A 19,968-nucleotide genomic window follows, 5' to 3' on the forward strand; every position below is an offset into this window, starting at 1 on the left:
CCCTTTATATAAACAGTTTATTTACTCTAAACAGCAACACAGACAGAACGCCATATAAACACAAAGGAAGTGATGCAGAATAAAGATGCTGGCTGACTTTGGATCTCAGAGGCTCTTAAGCAATAACAACCTAGTTTCTGAAAGATAGAAAAACAAATTCAGGGAGGGAAGGGGGTGGAGGGCATGATTTTTTTCATACAGCCAGCTAGAGGCTAAATATAGTTCTAAACATTTTAAAGCATGCCTGCATCAGATAGCAAAGTAACTAGAGATACTAGTGAATTTATAGAAGTATAAAAGTTTATAATTTTACAGCAGTTGAAATACTGACATCAATATTAAAATAAAAGCAAGTTTTACATAACAATCAAAAATACAAAAGACTGAAGGAAGAGACCCTGTATGAAAAAACTGGGGGCAATTCAGCAAATTTAGAACTGTATACAAGTGGCGAATATGGAAAATGGCACACATACAACCCCCTCCCCTAAGTGGATATTAATTGTACATAGCAACATTAGATTTTGCAAAAGTTTTGTAAACAAGTTCTTGCCAAACCAATCCCTTCCTTTTTAAGATGCTGCATGACAGATGCTTATGATGGCGCAAACTTCTTGGCTTGTGCTCGAACCCTCTTTTCATATTCCACTCTGTTTTGGCTGAATAGAAAAGAAATAAAAGGCAATTAAAGCTTGAGAAATCAGAGGCCAAATTGCACAGCTGTTTTTCTTTTATTTCCCTTCAATATGAAACTAAGCCATTGCTGGAGGCAAAACACATTAGATAGAGGAGTCTCTTCTGAAATCTTCACAACGCACCAAAAAAATCACAATACTACAGTGTATTCAAGACCTATCAGGACCATTACTCTGCCAACTTCCTTTGGAGGGAAGTTAGGTTCCATTTAACTAGTTACTTCATCTTCTGTTGAATGATTGTACTATCTGACCACATGCCATACCAACATGTAATGGGTAAGTTTATGCCTGTCCTTTCTCAGAGCCAGCTGTGCCTTACATACAAGCATCTTACTCACTCAAAGCTAAGAATTTTCCCCTCTTCATGCTGAGACCTGAATTCCAGTATCCTAATAACACAAAGTGTATAATGAGACCAGTTCACATAACAGTTAGTAGAATTCATATGATTTTAAAGTGTCATCTTTACTGCTTTGAGGGGAGAGGGGAAGCACTCTAAGAAAGGGGAAAAGATGATGGCAGCTTCACTCTTTATCTCTGCAGACCCTGCCTCAGTTTGAGATTTGTATCTTAACCTTTAGTTGTAAAATAAAGTGTTCCACATTAAAAAAGGCACTATAGTTCACAGCAGCTAGCATACATGATGAAGATTGATTAAATAAGCAAGTATTACTCCGAGGAACTATAACCAGTCATTAAGGCTCACAGAATGAACAGAGAAAACGGCAAGTTCTTACTAAACAAATATATCACCTTCACTCTTGTGTGTAAGGTTCTTTACACCGTGGCTAAAACAAAGTGACTAGATTTCACAGAGAGCCTGAGTGAGCCAACTCACTTTCAGCTTTAAAGGCTTGTGCAGGGGGAAAAAAAAAAGGCAGCAAATTATATCATCAGTAGTTGATGGTTTTGAGGAAGACATGAAGCCAATTCTGGACATGTCAGATGAGCAATTATCAGCAAGTAGACTGAAAATACTCTAGTTTCTTCTCATATAACTGAACTTAAAAACTTTCTTCTAAAAACTTTTCTTTAGGTTATACTGCACTGCCACACAAGAACTCATCCCAGCTGATTAAGTCTCGCGCCCTCAGAACCCAAGCAAAAGAATAGGATAGGAGTCCTATAGGAGCCTATGATAGGAGTCTCGAATAGGTTAGCACATTAAGAGTGCTAAAGTTAACAGAGCAACAGTAACCGCATACCAAAGCGGTTGTGAGACTGAGAAGTAGTGTAAGTATCCTTATTTTGTATGTAAAATTTATCTTTGAAAAGGAAGTTTAACAACCCGTCTAAAAGGCATCTAGTTACACAGCACTGCCTCTTCCCCCATATTTATTAACTATGCCAAATTACAGATGCATACATAATCCCGCTCTGTTGAGCTTCTAACAGTTACTCGTTAAGTAGTAAAAGTGTGACTTATACCGTCAGGCTGCAGAAATACAATAACCTAGTTGAAAAACTATGCATGTCCAAAAGACACATTGAAAGAATATAGAATTAACATATTTTAACACTTGAAAGCAACATTTTAAAGGGGGGGAAGGGGAGGAAAAAAAAAAAAAAAAAACTTTATCACATATTTCAGGAGGTGCAGATCTTGTTTTGGGGGAATCGATTGTATTGAAACAGGCACAGAAGCCCAGTGCTTGACTAATGCATCCGAAAAGCCTTAGCACAATACAGAAGCAGCTTGTGCAACACCTTTCCAGCACCCCTCTCCTTCCCCCCCCCACCAAATAAAGACAGTGTTAAGCTTATAGTCATAGAAACTGTTTGCTTTTTTTTTTTTTTTTTATTAACGACTGCACACTTCAAGCAGTAAATTCATTAGTACTAACCAGTTATCAAGGTACAAACCAAGATCCTGTCTTTTCAGTCTCTGCAATAAGGCAGAAACAAGAACAAGAAATTGTTTTCATACATATATATACACACACATACACACACGTGTGTGTGTTTGTGTAGAAATAAAAGACACACAGACTATATATCTGTTTTATTAAAAGCATGTTGTTCCTCTCCCCTCATTCCCTCAGACTAGCTTAATTTTTAGAAGTGGCCTGCCTCATCACTACCTGCTCCTGAAGGCACTACCTACAGTCGTGGCCTTCTGTGTGTTCTTCATCTGCACAAAGTCCCATCCAATCTTCAGTAAATTATGTGAATTTATTCTTAAAGAGTAACACTGAGTGAAGTCTTTAAATCCAAGACATACTACTTGGCCCTAACTTTCCTTTTCACTAGGGTCCTGCAATATAGACACATGCAAGGTATGTCAAAGATGAAGTCTCATAAAATGTCATTTTCTAACCTGGCAGTCTCCTGGAGACTTGTTCTTCTGTCTGGAACAGTAATCTTACGTTTTGATCTTGGTCATTATTTTAGCAGCCAACAGAGCCAAAAGCATTTGTTTAATGTGTTTTGCCCCCATACAGGCTATAGATCAGCTGCCCATTTTTGATTATGGGACAATGTTAGGATTGAGGGGGGGAGGGGTATTTTTTCAGCTTAAACACTATCACCTTTCATAACCGCTACAATGTTCATTCTGCTAAAGTTACAAGTTTTCCATACTTGTTAGCCTATTCTTTTTGAAGATCTAATTTTCATAAAATGCCCTACACTCACTACAGTAATCTCACAAGCTACACTTTACCCTTCAGGCACAAATGCTCATAGATACCCACTACCAGATAGAAGTGACTTATTCCTGTACTGATGAATGGGACTTATCACCTAATCCAGTCCCATTCTTCTAATCACTAGTTGCACAAGATCATTACACCTCATCACTGTCCCTCACTTAGCCTTTAAGGGAAGTGATTCTGTCCCAAGACGGAACAATACAAGAATCATGGTCCAACTAAGAAAGGTTCTGTAATTTATTGCTGTTGTCACATTATTAAAAGCACCATTAGCCTATTAACTTCAAAGTTACTCTTTGGCTTAAGCTTAGCATAAGCTAGGCATCTCCACAGGTCACAGCCATGAAGGTAAGAAACCTTAACCGTTCTTAAGAACATCCCCATATTATACTGTCAGTTATATATAGTTGTAGGTAATATGACAGCTTTCAAGCTGATACGTAAAGATACTCACCAGTAAATTGTGTAAGCCTCTGCTTGAGCTGGGTCTTGAATATTTGGTTCATTTAGAAGTTCTTGTATTCCTAACAAGATCTATTTAAGAAGGAATAGGAAGCGAGTAATGTAGGCATAGATATTACTAAGAAACGTACAATTAAAAACCCCCACCCTCTTAGAAGCCAATTACAGAAACATACACTGAACATTTTAGATTCAGGTAACACAAGCAGGCAAAACAAAGGAAAGTGCTTATGTCCAAGTATAATTAATAACCTGTTTAATTGTGATTGCTGGCCTCCAATCCTTATCCTCCTCTAAGATGGAGAGACACACTGTGCCTGAAGGATACACATTTGGGTGGAATAATGGTGGTTCAAATTTACCTAAGGAAGAAGAGAGTTACTTGCATACAGAGATAAGACTAAAATTAAAAAGTTAGTTTACACTATCAATGAAAAAAAACAGGCCAATGACAAAAGGCTTTTTTTTTTTTTTTTTGGGGGGGGGGGGGGGGGGAGGGAAGTGGAAGGAATAAAGGAAAAAGAGAGACACAGACAGACAATCCCCAAAGAGATTTTTCAGGGCTACTGCTACTAGTTTTCCTCTTGGCTCAGCCTGCATCTAAAACAGAAACTCCATCAAGTGCCTGCGAGATCAGTCCAGGCAATAAATATATCAGTATCACTGTGATCAGCAATCTTTCGAAGTAAGAGTAAAAAATGACCAAATAAGTTTGTAATGTCTTTATGATAAAAAGCCTTTTAAACTAATCCTATATTTATAGCGACACATATTACTCCATACAGGAGAGATACTACCATTCATTCATCTGTTTTCCCCTCACTTTAAAATACTGAAAGGTCCATGCAGAAAAATTTAAGTTAAAAGAAAAGTGAAACTGAAAAAAGTGCCAGAAGCTTATGTATAACCAACATGCACTGAACATGAGGAACCAAGTTTCAATTGCAAGACTCACTGAGGTAGGCTTGTGCAGTTATTTCTTTGCCAAGCAATACATATTCTGACATTTCTTTAATCTATGCAGGACTTAAATGCAAAAGCCACAATCTTAGTAACCGTTCATTGCATTACTCAAGTAGAAAAATATTTAGATACTGGTGCAGTTTTCTATTCAACCTACATCACAACTAAGTTTGCTTATGAGCCCCTCAATGAAGTTCAGTGGGAACTGAGGAGCTGTACTGGTAAGAAATAAGTCATAATAATTGGTAACTCACAGATATACCTTAAGGGATGATAGTTCATTCAGCACTTGCAAAGCGTGCTAAACTAGTTGGTATTTCTTGAGATATTCATGTTAAAATATTTTCTAGTTTAAAAAGTATGTTTCTTCTTGTGTCACAAGAATTTAGGTGGAGACAAACTAAAGGAATAGCCAAGAAAACGGACACTGCTGAAACACTAAAGTAGTGAACCATTGTCTAAAGAGCTGTTTGTTATCATGTCCATTGACTTGTGGGAGTAGCCTTTTTAACAGCCCTAGGAACTAGACAAGGCACATCATGTCAGACTTCTAAAGTTTATAAGTGAGGTGTGTCTTAAAAGTTTCCTTATCTTAACAAGGAAAGAAGACATCTGAGTATATTTGTTGTATGTAATATGAAAAAAATAAAAAACAAAACAAACAGGTCCACATTTAGTGTTAATAGATAAAAAGGTTAAAGTTGATGGAACTATTTTTTTTTAAATTTGTCTAATATCTTGCTTTCTGAGTGAGTTCTCAGCTTAAAAGACCAACTTTAAGGAAGAAAATGTCCCAAGAAGTTTAGATTAACCATGCCTGGCTATTTGATTCTGAGGAGTGCTGATCAAGTAGGGGACACTTCAACTGATGCTTCTGTCAAACTTTCAGGAAATCCACAAAGCAGCCCTCTACTCCTCAGCTTTCTAATACTGCGCATTTTGCTCATTTCATCACTTTTTCCCCCTAAACGCAAAAGCAGGGTGGGAAGGAAAACACGCTTCAGTAGGAAATCAATAAGAAGTAGTAACCATTCAAACAGCCTCATGGACTGCTTTAACCTGTTGTTCTATTTAACCTGTGTTTTTTGGTCATTTTACTTGCATTTTGGGGGTGAAGAAGGGTAGTCATCCTTGAAAAGCATCCGTAGTTTAAATAAGCCTCCTTCCCATGGTGTCTATCAAAAGAAGTTTAAGTAGAACTCAGATTACAGCAAGGAAAAGTCAAATGAACAAAAACAAAACAGCATAGTAAGACACTTCCTTTTGCTACACCAGTAGGAAATGTTTGTCCTCCTGCCTAATTAGCTTTTTGCTGGTTTTATTAAGAATATGTTGAGAGAACTATCTAGTACAACACTTTAATTGACAGAGTAAACAATCAGTTCATATACTAAGCAGTAGTTTGGAATTTGATTTCAAAAGTAAACAAAATCTCAAGAGTTTGAAACAAAACAAACCACAGATTCATTTAAGAGTACATGTCTGCTTTAACATAGCAGTAATATCTGTGTTGTATCTGCATACCAAATCCACAAAGATGTACAGGGACATCTACATTGAGACTAGTTATTCTACCCATATCGTTAGCAGTTGGAAGAAAAAAAAATACTTGCTTTCTCCACTTGATTATTGCTAATAAGTGTTGCAGAGTCAGTCAAGAAATTCAATACAAACACAAATAATTTCAAATACAAGTATAAACTGTCATAGTATTTAGAAGAATAAAGCAAAGTTTTAGATGCTAAACATGTAACGAGGGATGAACATTATACCCACACTTAAAATAAATCTGAGAAGATAGGATATGGATACACCATTTAAGCGGGTGGATATAAACAGCTTCTATTTTGACTCAGGAGAGCTTGGCCTGAGAAAAAGCATAAAAATAAACAAACCCCCAAACCAACAATGACTAATAATATTACAGTGCATTCTAGATTTACATTAGGTTCTTCACTAGTCTAAATTATTCCTGTCTGCATTTGGTAGCACGTAACCTTGCAGATTACTTCTTTTTGTATAAAACATAGACAAACCAAGAAGGTTTTCATCCCTGTCAGAAATCGCGAACACTGTTCTGTTAGAGCAGTTCTAGCACTACACAACATCAGGGACTAAATAAGATGGCACTACTCAAGGTGGTTACCTAAAGAAGTACAAACATCTAGCAAAAGACAGAAAGCCTGCCTCAAAAGATATCCTGCCTTGTCACCTCACTTGGAACATAAGGAGAAAAGCCTCTCTCCTGAGAAACTGACTTCTGGTAAGAAATGTGAAAGAGTAATCTCTAAAATGGTAGATCACTCATCTGTAACTAGCTCTTTCTATAGACTCACTAAAATGAAAATAAGTGTTGGATTTGTCCTTTAGAGACAAATCTGAGTGACAACAGTCCCAACAAGCTATCAACATAAGCGATCAACTTGTGTCCTCGAGGACAAACAGATACATTCTAAGATCACCTTAGGAGAAAAGCCCTACCTCTTCCCTACCTGAACCAGGTGATTTTTAGTGGAAAAAGTGTATTCTGTTGTTGCTGGTTTTCATTGTGCAAAGTCTCAGGCTAAAATAGGGGGGGGGGGAAAGTGCTAAAGAATACCAAGACAGGAGCGTTTTTAAGAGTGAATGATCTTGACTAAATTTACTATAGCGTACTTAAAGAACAGGTTCCGAGTTGGTGATAGTCAGTTGTGATCAACTAGAAATATCTGTTCTCCACACTTTCTCAGAGGAGACAAACTTGTCCATTTTTAAAAGAGAAACAGAAGCCTTTTGATAGAATTTTCTTATTTTGTTTGTTTTCAGTCTTGGGGGAAGACAAATGACTTTTGATAAACCACTCAAGTAGAATGCAAGAACAGTCAATAACAAGTTTTGACTCTTTCTGATAGACCAATACACTTTATGGATGTAAAATAGCAGACATTCAAAAACCTTACTAAGATAAAAGTATGACATAGCAGTATCATCCAGATCCTACTATGCTCCTGGACAGATTGCAGGTGTATCTTCAAGTCATATTACAGGCAGTTAATAAATGATTCACTGTCAAAAAAGACGTGTATGGAGACATCCATTCCAGGTCTAATACCGTTTGCTACTTCAGCTTGTGAGCTGGCTGATAGCACAGGAGAAGACATACAATAAATCTGCAGGCAGAACCAAGCTGACAGGAATGACAGGCAGATGATAAAGCATTTTGGGTTCAGACTTACTTACACTGAATATGCTTAAACAGTTTGGAAAAGAAATGGATGCAACTCAGGCAGAAGTGCAAGATTCTACATTTAGATTAGAATAATCAAGTATGCACATACCAGACAGGGAAAAGTGATTAGATAGCAAGGATTCAAGAGAAGGATTCAAGCCTGGTAAGTGAATCAAACTGAACCTTATATCAGACAGTCACGAGAAGGAACAACTCAGTAAGTTGTGCACCAGCATCAGAGGTCTTTAAGACTCTTTGGAGGACGATTAAGTTTTGATAAAACCTAGCATCAAGGATCCAAACATACATCTCCTATGCCGTGTAGGTGATTTCATCCACTGATCTGTCTCAGAGGTGGCAGCTGCAGTACAGTGCACCGCCAAATACAAAGGCAATATACAGCAACTGGTTGGTCTGGCAGAGACGAACACCACATGCTGCTTCTAGAAAAAATTCAGTCTGTTCAGAAGTAAAAACCCTGAATTATTACAGATCTCTATCCAAGAATTACATGAGTTTTATCTGATCTTGTCCTGGGATACGCTGTGTTCTAGGAGGCAAGAAGTTGGCCTTTAAGGGTTTTATGTGCTTCATTTTACAATTTACAGAGCAGTACCGTTAAGATTTCTTAACATAAATATTTAAAGGTGACATCTTGACAAAATACATAGTTAGCCATTACAAGTGATAATCTTGTTTTGGCAGAATACCCTGAGATGAGTTTTTCCTTATACGATTAAATTATTTTTAGATGCTTCTTTAAGAAATAACTTGAGGTACACAGTTTCAGAGAGTCATACAAAAATGAAGCATCAATTAGCTCCATGCTTTGGTAGCTGTCTATTCAAGTTAGATCTTTAACAGCAACACTCGATGCCACGTTCAGCACTAAACAAACTGGGCAATAGTATGGAATCAGCATATTTGCTAACGAATCAGCATGTTTTACTAACATATACTTTCCTTGTCAAAAATCCATGAGACCAGATTTTAGGGGGCCTTAAGCAAGTTGGTATGAAGGGGTGGTAAAACAGTCAAAGCAACAAAAGAAATTCTACATCCAATGCAAAACACCAAAGGCTAGCAGGAATGAAAAACACTAAGAAATTAATAGCATTATTCCAGAAAAGAATGCACCCACTGGGTTCAAGAATAATCAATTTCTCCTTGCTAAGGAAAAGCTTAAGAGGAAGCGAAATAGCATCCAAAAATGAGAAGTTATAATGGCAGTGTAGCAATCAAGAAAAGCTTCATGCATTAACGATTATCTCCATCTAGAAGTTCTGTTGGTTCGCTCCCTTAAAACCAGACTAAACTGATTACAGTAACAAGGGAAAGAAATAGGTTTGTAGAGAGCAGATTTATTTATTTTTAGGAAGTGAACATAAAAGCATAAATGAAATCAGCTAGAAAAACACTATGTTAGAAAGCTCTATTCTTCTTTTCCCAAAATAAAAAGGGAATCTCATATCTTCAATTTATGAAATTTTCCACGATGATAAAGCAAAGTTATTTTGCATGAAATCCATAAAATTAAGAACAGTGCTACAGCACAGCACTTCTGTAAGACTGAAGGGACTCACTATTCAGTGGACAAAAGAGAGGCACTGGCAATTAATGAGCAGAGGCAACATTTTGGAAATACTAATCTTCAAGCTTTAGGGCTTAAACCAGCATTTAATAAGAGCAGAAGTCACAATAAATCCTGTCATGAAGCAGAAGATTATCTCAAGTCTGCTCTATGCAGGATTCTCGCACACTCCTCTGAAACACTTGTTTCTTAAAGTAGTCAGTGCCAACAGTCAAACAGACTCATGGTGTATTTAGTCCAGTGTCATTCTCCATCTACTCCATCTGGATTCCATAGCAGAAGGATCCAAACATTTGCATTAAACTGCAGGTACGTTATACTCTCAGTTTTCACCTTAATACATGAGCAGGCTTATGTTACTTTTCAGTATACAAGTGAGATGTTAGGACAACAGTAAATCTTACCCCTTTCTTTCCTGGAATAGCACACTCCCAGTTCATTAGATTCATTGTGCCATCTGGATTTTTTGTAGGTACTGCTACAAATCCCTGAATTAAGGCAAAAAGCCAAAGGGTGAGGATTTCAGAAGATATACTTAGCATACTTTATCTATCTTCTTTTTATACATGGTGTTATTTTGTTTTGCACTACATAGTTTTAAGTAGCTTTTTTGTTTGGTCACGTGTTTAAAAATAACACCACTAAAAACACACATCAGGGAAAGAATCATCAAAACAGCTATAGAAGTCAGAAAGTTGACAGTTCTCATACTTACAAATGGATGATCTTTTCTCCAGGCTTTTCTCTCCTGTGCAAGTCTGCTGAGGGCTATGCCAGACATATTTGGAGTCCCTCTAAAACAGAAGCAATTGCTTTTAGTATAAACTTTTACTTAAAATGTACGCATTTCACACATTACATTGTCTTTTGAAAAGCTATGAATACTCAGGAAACACTTTCACCTATGATTTTCACTACTGTTGTTGAGTTCTGTCTGAGTGGGGGGAAAAAACATACATGTCTCAACATCAGGAAAAACACCATCAAGACTCTGCATGGCAACAACTTCTAAGTTACTAGACTTCATCTAGTTTTAAATACTATCCCCACCTCGTGTGTTATACGTGAACCACATTTTCAAAAATACTTCAACAGTAGCTTGACAATAGAAATACTAGTGACAAGAAAAGGGCCCAGATTTTGTACTTGTGTGACTGATAAATGCCTCTCTACCACACCATGAAGCGTATGATTTTCTTCTGCAGGCCAATACTTCTGTTGTTCTTGTTTGGGGGAAACGGGGGAATGAGAAGTGTCGATTTTAGACAGTAAGTCCCTGCTGAAACTCAGTGCCCTATGCAAAAGGAACAAGGGCATAGAGCTTATCAGAGTCATCTTAATTTCACTGAGATGCCACTATGCAACTTCTAGACATCAACAGACACAGACAGCAATAAAGAAGCGATCTAAGGAAGAACCAGCGTCCCACTCATTCCACAAGGCAGGTTCTGAACTCCAACATAAACTGAACGTTCTTTCTGCACCTTCAGCACCCTTAGTAACAGCCGAGCATGATGACTGAAACAGCAAACTGCAGAAGAAAGTATGCAGAGCGCAGGTCATCACCGTAGATGATACAATAATAGTTCTAGATGAGATGGTTGCAATAGAGTGGCTCACTCACATTCAGGGAGGATTCTCCAGTCACACAGAACATTAGCCAAAGACAGTTTGTTTTTCATCGTTAAACTGTACTTGAACTCGGGGTTTTACTAGCCACGTGGTCAAAAGGAACTCATAACCCTCTTCTGACAAAGGTTTTTAATCCTTCTCCCTACTGCACGTTTCCTCTTTTTGAGGAGGAGTTGGTACTGTGCAGTTGGCCTGCCTTCTCCAACTGTTCTTAACTCTACATGTAGTTAACAAGCCTTTACGACAGCCAGAATAATACTAGAATTCTTCCACTAAACAGGCTCACAGAATTAGTGAAAGGAATATTGCCACTCCATTAACATGAACATTTTAAGCGCTTGTTAAGAACTATGCAACATTCAATATAACATTAATATGCACATTACTCATAAGAATATTACAGTCCATTACTACAGTCATATGAATTGTAGCTTACAAAGATCTTTATTTTAAAATCTCACATCGGACTACTCATGCTCATTTGCCATATACTTTAAAGATTAGAAGACAGCCGGCTTCCAATTTAAGTACTTACACGTCATCAAAAATTGGCAGAGCAGACACCCCAACTCAAAGGCTTTAAAAACTCCAGATAGAGTTTTAATGAGTTCCTGAGACAGTCAGTATTTCAAATCCTTCCTCCAGTTTTATTCAAAGTCAGTTTTGCTTAGATGACCATAAAACATAATTTCAACATCAAGCTAGCGGTTAAATTCATGCCAGACAAAGCTATTTTTAGAAAGGAGCATTAATCCTGAAACACAGCAAATATGGACAGGAAACCCTATATTCAGTCTAATATTCCTCATAGTGTTATATACCTATCACCACTATCATTTGTTTAATAAGTAAAATAGAGGTATGTATCTGGATCTTGGTTACGTCCGAAGACTTAGTTAACAAAGAAACTGCACTTCAGATGTTATTTCATTCACAAGAAAAAGAAGTAGGAGCCATTGAAAAGATGCTGTCAGAACAAAATTCTCCCTCAAGAGAAATTTTAAAGGGAGTAATTTTATTCTATGACCTCATATTCTTGCAACAGATTAAAAAAAAAAAAAACCACTACTGAATACACGACAGAATTCCAGTTGTGCTGTCAGTACATGGTGGCCCACTGCAGCGCTAACCCTGCTACAATAATTTGAGGAAATTAGTGGTGCTTATTAACCATTCAGACATTCTTAGATACTTTAGTATCTCAGTTACCTTTTCTCCAAGGAAAATATTACAGAATGCTCTCAAATACATGAAGAATTAAATTTCCTGTGGTTAACAGGCAATTATGTATATCTCAAGGGAAACACTGGCTTCTCAGAGGGCCTATAAACTACACAAGTCCTTCAGAACATCACTAATTAAATACATTTTCAACAGAAGAAAATGATGAATTTTCAAGCTCCAGTTCTGACTTGTTTTAGGTTACTTTTTGTAAGCTGCTAGCTTTTGCCACTAGTTATGCACTATATGGCAGCCTAGTAAACTTAAGACTTTCTTCTGTTCTATAAAGACTGCTTCAAATATTGAGGCATTTGACTTAATTAACCACTGATCAGATTACATTCAGAACTATTTTTCAGTGTATATACACACACTGTGTTATGACCAAAAAGATTAAGTCTAATCTTTTAACTGATTTGCACCTCAAGACGTTAAATCAAGCTTTGAAGAGGGACCACGTACCACTTCCTTCCCAAGTGTAGTACATTTGTCTTCCCAATGTCTGCCTTCCGTTCCCTTAGTTCAAATGACAATTTCTTGCTCTTCCCTCCTCACAGCACAAAATTAAGTGCCATTATTTAAGTTCTGAGGATAATATATTTTATGCAAGGGGGAGGGGGAAAGATAACAGCGTGTAAAAATAGTTCAAAGCTCTCAGCTATTCTACAGCCTAGCCAAAGAGTTAAGGGTAATACTAAGAGACAGTTTGGCTCCAAAACCACTTTGACAAAATGATTTATGAGCCAAAAAGATGTTTTCCCAATTAGTATATTTTAAATGAAGAAAATATTAGGCTGATTTTCATTATTTCACAGTTAAGTGGAATCTGTGACTTAATAGCTCAGTATTTAATTAGCAGCAACTCTGCTGCTTGGGTAAAAAAATTGAGTACTTCAGTGTCTGAATGTGAATTTCACATAACACTGTAGTTCATTAATGAGCCAAATGTGATTAACTAGGATATATTGAGAAGCTTGATAAAGAAGTGTAGTCTACTAGTCTTTGCTATTCCAGTACCCTGAATACCAAAGACCTTGCAACGAAAAAAAAAAAACCACTGATAAACACTGATACTTCCCAGGGTTTTAATATTTACTTTATCCATATCAAATCAGAGAGACAGGTAAACAACTAGAAAGAAAGTCATTTATATTAGATTTAGTTGTTAGTAATACATACTTAAAATTTTTGATCTATTACAATATATAGTTAGTGGTTTTATTGCAAGTTCGAACCTTTGTCGATCCTGCCCCCCCCTCCCCCCCCCCCCAGTCAAACCTGAACTGCTGATTAAGTTTTACTGAATACAACTGGGAAAAAGTTCAACCACAGCTGGACTTGACCTCTGATATTTGTGCCTACCTCTAGCCTCTCTTCTGCAAGACTGTTGTTACAATGTCTTAGAAGGGTCCAGGGACGCTGAAGTAACTAAAATTGGTATCTTCAGGCAGTGAGTGCTACACACTTATTACTATGCAAGTAAACACCACATTAAGTTCTCCCTTCTCTTTTCATATTTTAAAGTAAATCAAGAACTGTCTTGGGAGAGTAATTTTCCTGTACTCCTGGGGACTCACTTTGAGTTTTGTGGCTCCTGCATGACTCTAAGATCGTAAGGAGCATCCAGCATAAAAGGATGTGGAAAAGGAGAATTGTCAGTTCCGGAGCTTGTCACTTTCTTTTTCAGAGCATCTAAATATCTTACATATTTACATGGCATGGGTCAGCGCCTGGTGAACCTCTTCATGAGGCTCAGAGGCTTCAGTACCCTTGCAAGAACAGACAAGTATCCAAAAAAAAACAAAAAACAAAAAACCCCACCACTCATCTCTTGTCACAAACAAAGTAGATGTGCAACTGAGACTGAAAGCTCAGTTTAGAATGAAGATCCCATTAGAATCTGCTCAAAAGGGAATCAATCTATTAACAAATTTCTAACATACACTGTCTAGCAGCTCTTCAGTAGAGGAATCGAGACATCTTGATCAAACTGCTGCTCCGCAGGAGCTTGAGATACGCTAAGCACAGATTGGTCATCTAAATATATATTTTGGTCTCAAAAGTAACTAAGTAGCAGGAAAGAGTGAGATATTATAGTAGGTAAACTAGATCTTCAGAAATAAAACTGAAGAACTCATATCCTCACTGCTATGTTTATCTTCCTCCACAATTTATGCATTTTTAATTTGCAGTAGTAGTTTCCCAGTAGCATTTTGTCCAAATGCCTAAGTTTAACGTTTAGCTCTTGCAATTTCTAGCAAATGCAAGATGTTACTATTAACTTGAAATAGTTAAAACCTGAAAAAACAGCTCTTATTAAAACCAAAAACCAAATGAAACCAAAAAAAACCCACTAACACATCTGATTTATTTCCTCCACTTGAGAAATTTATTGCTATGGAACAGAACTGAGGTCAGAACACATTAAAGGGATGCATCACTGGAAAGAACACATTCTTCTGCCCTGGAAAAATATATAAACCTTATCTTGCAGGGGCCATGCAAGCACAAGAGGTCCATCTCCACGTTCCATTTGGTTTTGCACTCCACTCCACTCTACTCCCCTCCTTCTTTCCCCCTCCCCCCCCACCGCATTAAAAGGCAGAAATGCCTCTTTTATTGCTATCAAAACATTAGGAAACGAACAGAAGCTTCAAAACTTATTTTGTAGTTTGCCTCTGCTGCTGCTGCTACTACTACCCACTTTCGGGGAAAAAATAAAAACAAGAACCACACACACCAAAATAAAACCAAAACATTTATCGTAGGAGTGAACCGGCTGTGTTCCATTACAGATCATAGCTACTTATATCCTCCAATAGGGGAGATAATAAAATAAAAATCTATTTCCAAACGTAAAAAGCAAGTCTCACAAAGAACAGTTCTGCTGCGGGAAAGCAACATCTACTACACACAGAGTTCTGACCTGTGGCAAGTCCCTAAATACATGAACAGCATGCTCTTTAAACGTCAAGAACTTGAACTAGTTCCTACTCATTTCAAACAACCCTAAAATAAACTTAAGACTCCTGGCCTCACATTCCCGCTCTGTGGGTTGAATACTAGCACAAGAATAAGTTATAAACTGGAGTAGCTTGCCCAAGAACTTGAAGACCTTTACTTTTCAGAAGAGCAGAGAAAGCCCACGGTTGTGATTTAATCAAAACAGACCAGCGCCGCACTGGGAGAGAAAACCGCCTCCTGCGGCAGGGGAAAGGGCAAAAGGGGTTACTATCCCGACACACACGGCCACCAGAGCCGCAAGCAGAACAGCCGAAGGAGCGGCGCGGCGAGAGCCCTCGGTCCGGACCGCCGCAGCAACGCCGCCCGCCACCCGGCCCCGGGCGAGCCGAGCGGTGCCTGCGCTGGCCGCGGGCCGCCCGCCTGCAGGGCCCGGCGGAGGGGCCGGGGCGGCGCCGAGGCCTGCGCGGGGCAGCTCGGCGCCCGCCGGGACCCAGGCGAGCGCTCGCCGGGGCGGGGGCCGCCTCGCGCAGGCCCGGTGCCGCCCAGCCCTCCTCGCCGCGCTCGGCCCGCGGCGGCCGCGGCCTCCGGCGGCGGCCGCGGGGCGGCGGGCAGCGCTGCGCTGCGCTGGCGGGCCCGACCGCACGGTCTCCGCAGAAGCCGCCCGGCCCCCGCGCCCCGCGGCCGCCCGGCCCGTCGTGCCGCGGGCGGGGCGCGCCAGGCCGGGCCCCGCTGCCCCGGAGCCGCGGCCGCCAGCGCGCCGCCCCAGGCCCCTCGCCCGGCCAGGCCTCACCGTGAGCGGCCGCAGCACCCGCGCGTGTCCCGGATTGAGGCGGCAGCGAGTGACCCGGATGTTCCCCACTCGGCTCCCCCCCTTTGTCTCTGGCCCGGAGTTTCCCTCCCTCTTTCCTCGGTGCAGAGCGCGGCACGATGGCGTGTCCCTCAGGCCGACCCGTCCGTGCCGCTGCGCCGGCGCGGTATGACCCTGAATCCGACCCGTCCGCCACGCTTTACGCATCCTCGTGACACAGGACCCGAGGCGCCCGGAACAATGCCTGAGTAGGGAGCGCAAGGGGAAATCCCGGGGGGAGGGTCTCTGAAGCCTTCTTCGCTTCCTCTTGCCTCTCGCCTCCTATAGCCCCGTCAAGAAACGGAGTGAATTTTTACCTCGGGCGCTGGGAGAGTCACCTGCACCCTAATTTGGCCTGGTCCCTCGCAGGGCGCTAAAGCCGGTGCCGCAGGCCGCGCCTGCCCCGGGACGCTCTCGAGGCCGACAGGACCCAACCCGCTGTGAGCAGCCGGGCCTCTGATTGGTGGTAGGAGGCCCCGCCCCTAGAGGGCCTTTCACAGGTGATTGGCTGGCTGGAGCGGCTCGTCAGAGGGGGCGGGGCCTCTGCCCGGACGCCGGCGGGGCCGGCAGCTCCGAGCCTGGCGGTTGCCGCCCCGCGTCCCGCCTGTAGCTCGAGCTCGAGCTCGGCCCGAGCCTGGTTTTTGTCTGATGCTTAAGAGGTAGATAGATGCTTTATGTACCGTGGTCGTTTCCTTTTTTTTCCTTGGTTTATAAGAACGCATTTTTAGTGGCATGTAGGCCATGAATCACATTCTGCTCCTCTGTTCGTTTTTTTTTTAATTTTACTGAAATTTAAATGATGTTTCAGTCCTCTAGCTAAAGCCTCACTGTGGTCTCTCTGTGTTAGTGGTTCTTGCATTACCTCCTATATAGCGCTTAAATTTAAAATTGTATCTCATCTTGGGAGTGCTAAAATTAACTTTAAAAAAAAAAAACCCACCTATATTTGACTTTGTCCTAATCCAAAACATGTGCTTTGTTAGAAATCTCATTGCCCGACATCCCAGCTAGTGAGTAGGCAGCGGCAAAGAGCAAGCAGTTCATCTTAGATGCATTAAAATGCCAGTTGGAGGACTTCTGTTTCTCTGTAGCCCTTGACATCTGGGATTTGGTTGCAACTGGCACTTAAAGCTGGCAGGATGAATCTAGACCTCGTTTGAAATTTTTGTTTGTGCTTTGCTCTGCTTGGCTTTTAAAATTCCAACTTAAAATTTTGTTAGATTTTTTACGCTCCTTGAATCACTGTAAACATGATAAACAATATGAAGACATAAGTTGTTTTTGAGAAAATGAAAGGGTATTGCCCAGAGAAAGGGAATAACCTACTATTCATGCCTGTAATGGAGGGGACAAGATGTCAACAGTATAAACTGCAGCAAGAAAAATGAAGGTGAGGCATTAAGAAAATATTTAATGGCAAAGATGCTAAAGCATTTGATTGCCTAATGGGTATGGGAGGGGTGTGGAGACTTCATCAAAGGAGGCTTTAAAAGTAGGTTAGACAACATGTGCTGCAAGTTCCTGCCCTTGGTCAAGGGCATGAGCTGAGTGGTATGTCTCAGCCCCCTTCTAGGCTTTTTGTTTTTATGTGTCTTTAATTAATTCATTGTCTCATTTAATCTTGTCAGTTTTGATTCCTACAGAAAGGATGGAGAGGACAAGTATTCTTTCTGGTTTTCACCTCTCTAGGCTGGTCTCGAGAACTGTTGAGCTATCAGGACAGTAGTTTTTGCCTGATGTAGTAACATCTTTGCGTTAAATCTCAAAAGTTAACTAGGCAATATTTTAAAGAGATGGCATTCCCAGCATAGATGCAAAACAAGGAAGAACTGTTTCCAGAGCTTCCACAGACATATTTGCAACAACTATATGTCATTAAAGAAACCTCTCATTCTGGAATGGGTCTGAGTTTGTGCTTGGAATCCCATGTCTCCCAGGTGTAGGGAAAGAGTTGAAATCAACTTTTCAGCCTTTGGATTCACCTCCGCTGGCCGCATACACCTTTCCGTAAAGGACTGACCTTAGGTTGGAACATCTCCCTGTTGCAGCAAGGAATGCTGAACGAGATCATGAGGCAGAACAGGAATAGTGGCACATCACAGAACTGTTTAAGAATGCAAAATAATGATTTCACCTTCATATAAACAGCCCAGATCCTTGAATCACTTGCCCTGTTCTCATCATGTCCTTATTTAGCTTATCTCCGTAACGGAGTTACTTAACAGTAACTATGTTCTCTTTGAATGAACAGTCCCTATTCACATTTGTGATTCAGCCAGTTATGTATCACAAGGATGCAAAATAAGGATACTTACCTTTCTGTGGGTCCTTGCTCTTGCATAGTTCTCTTCCTGATGCATGGATACCTGTGGCAGCATCTGCCTTAATTGCTTTATTCCTTTCAACTAGTAAATGCTGGAGTAGAGAGGGAAGCCAATTAGCAGATGCATGTACAGAAAATACATCGTGAACAGTCACAAATGACTTGGGGAATGAGGGGGAGTCTCAGAGTTCTTCAGGAAAACACCAGATGCAGATTGCTTCACTAAACAGTTACTGAATGCCATCTCAATGGCATGTCACTTGGTGAAAACATACCTGGGATGTCTGGTGGCTTCTTTGCAGAAGTTTGGAATTGAGATATTTAGCAAGGCTCTGTAAGAACATAGTAGTGGCTATGCCTAATCAGACTACAGGTCACTCTAGCTCAGGAATCACTACTAGCTTCACTACTAGCTTTTGCTAGTAGTGAATACCCACAGTAGGAACAGGACAAACATGTACTCCCCTGTATACCTTTCTGGTATCCAATCATTTGCAGTATAGAGTCTTCTAAGCTGAAGTATTATCTTTGCATTTAAGATGAAACTTTGGTAGCATGGTCCTTAAGGTACCAGGCAGATTCACTGTATTGTAGTACATAGATTTGCCAGGGTTTTTCATGTTGCCTGAATTTGCATCCTCCCACATTCAGCACTGAAGATTGTCACCGTTGATCTGAATGGATGTGGTGGAGGAAATGACATTTCTGTGCAGAGGATTGGAAGGACATTACCAGAAGCAATGCTCTTAGAGAAAACTATTAACACCATGCTTATAGCATTTATCTTATGTAATTGCATGGATTGCAGCCTCAGAGAATATCACATAAATACGGGACTATCTGTTTATAACTGCCAGGCAAGACTTCAGCACGCTGGAGGGTAAATTTGCAGGGTCATTTTCATCTTCCTGATATGAAACTTCCTACCAAAAGGAGAATAAATTCCAAATATTATAAAAGATCCGAGTGGAACATTAATGACTTACTTGGAAGTGTAGGATGATCTCTTTTGGGTGCCCTTTATTAACTGGTTTCTGGTTTGGGATACAGTTATCCCTTTTAAGTTCTCACTTTTGCCAATTTGTGAAGACACTCGAAGCTACAAATACGGAGAATAGGAATTTGGATTGGAAGTAGTGCTACTTGACTGTAAAGTGCAAATACTTTTAGGAAGAAAGCCTGACAAAATATGGAAATATGTGCTGAGTAGTTAATTTCTACTAGACTAATGTCTTTACTTGTGACATTCTGGTAAAATTGGAATGTTATTAAAATGCAAGAAATCAGTTCAGTAAAATGATACCAAAGTCCTGGATATATAAGGAAAAATTAATCCATTATTTGCATTTAAAACTGATTAAAACTGTTAGCATGAAATTAACCTCATACTTAACTGTACAGACTGTAA

At 40.0% G+C, this 19,968-nt stretch overlaps 1 protein-coding gene across 2 annotated transcripts; it reads right to left on the reverse strand.

Moving 5' to 3' along the window:
- UBE2I (ubiquitin conjugating enzyme E2 I) lies at positions 1–16,715 on the reverse strand. 2 transcript variants are annotated; one of them, XM_068908496.1, is made up of 7 exons: positions 16,555–16,715; positions 10,289–10,367; positions 9,978–10,061; positions 5,877–5,949; positions 4,064–4,173; positions 3,804–3,883; positions 1–659 (listed from the first exon to the last, which is right to left on the reverse strand). In XM_068908496.1, exons 2-7 carry the CDS (start codon positions 10,352–10,354, stop codon positions 596–598), a joined length of 477 nt encoding a protein of 158 aa, XP_068764597.1. In that variant the 5' UTR covers positions 10,355–10,367; positions 16,555–16,715; the 3' UTR covers positions 1–595. The 2 variants fall into 2 exon arrangements, with proteins under 2 accessions (XP_068764597.1, XP_068764596.1); XM_068908495.1 differs by having other exon boundaries at positions 16,181–16,679.
- Positions 16,716–19,968: the final 3,253 nt, after the last annotated feature.

The sequence above is a fragment of the Struthio camelus genome, chromosome 15 (genome assembly GCF_040807025.1).
Source record: "Struthio camelus isolate bStrCam1 chromosome 15, bStrCam1.hap1, whole genome shotgun sequence".
Classification (NCBI taxonomy): domain Eukaryota; kingdom Metazoa; phylum Chordata; class Aves; order Struthioniformes; family Struthionidae; genus Struthio; species Struthio camelus.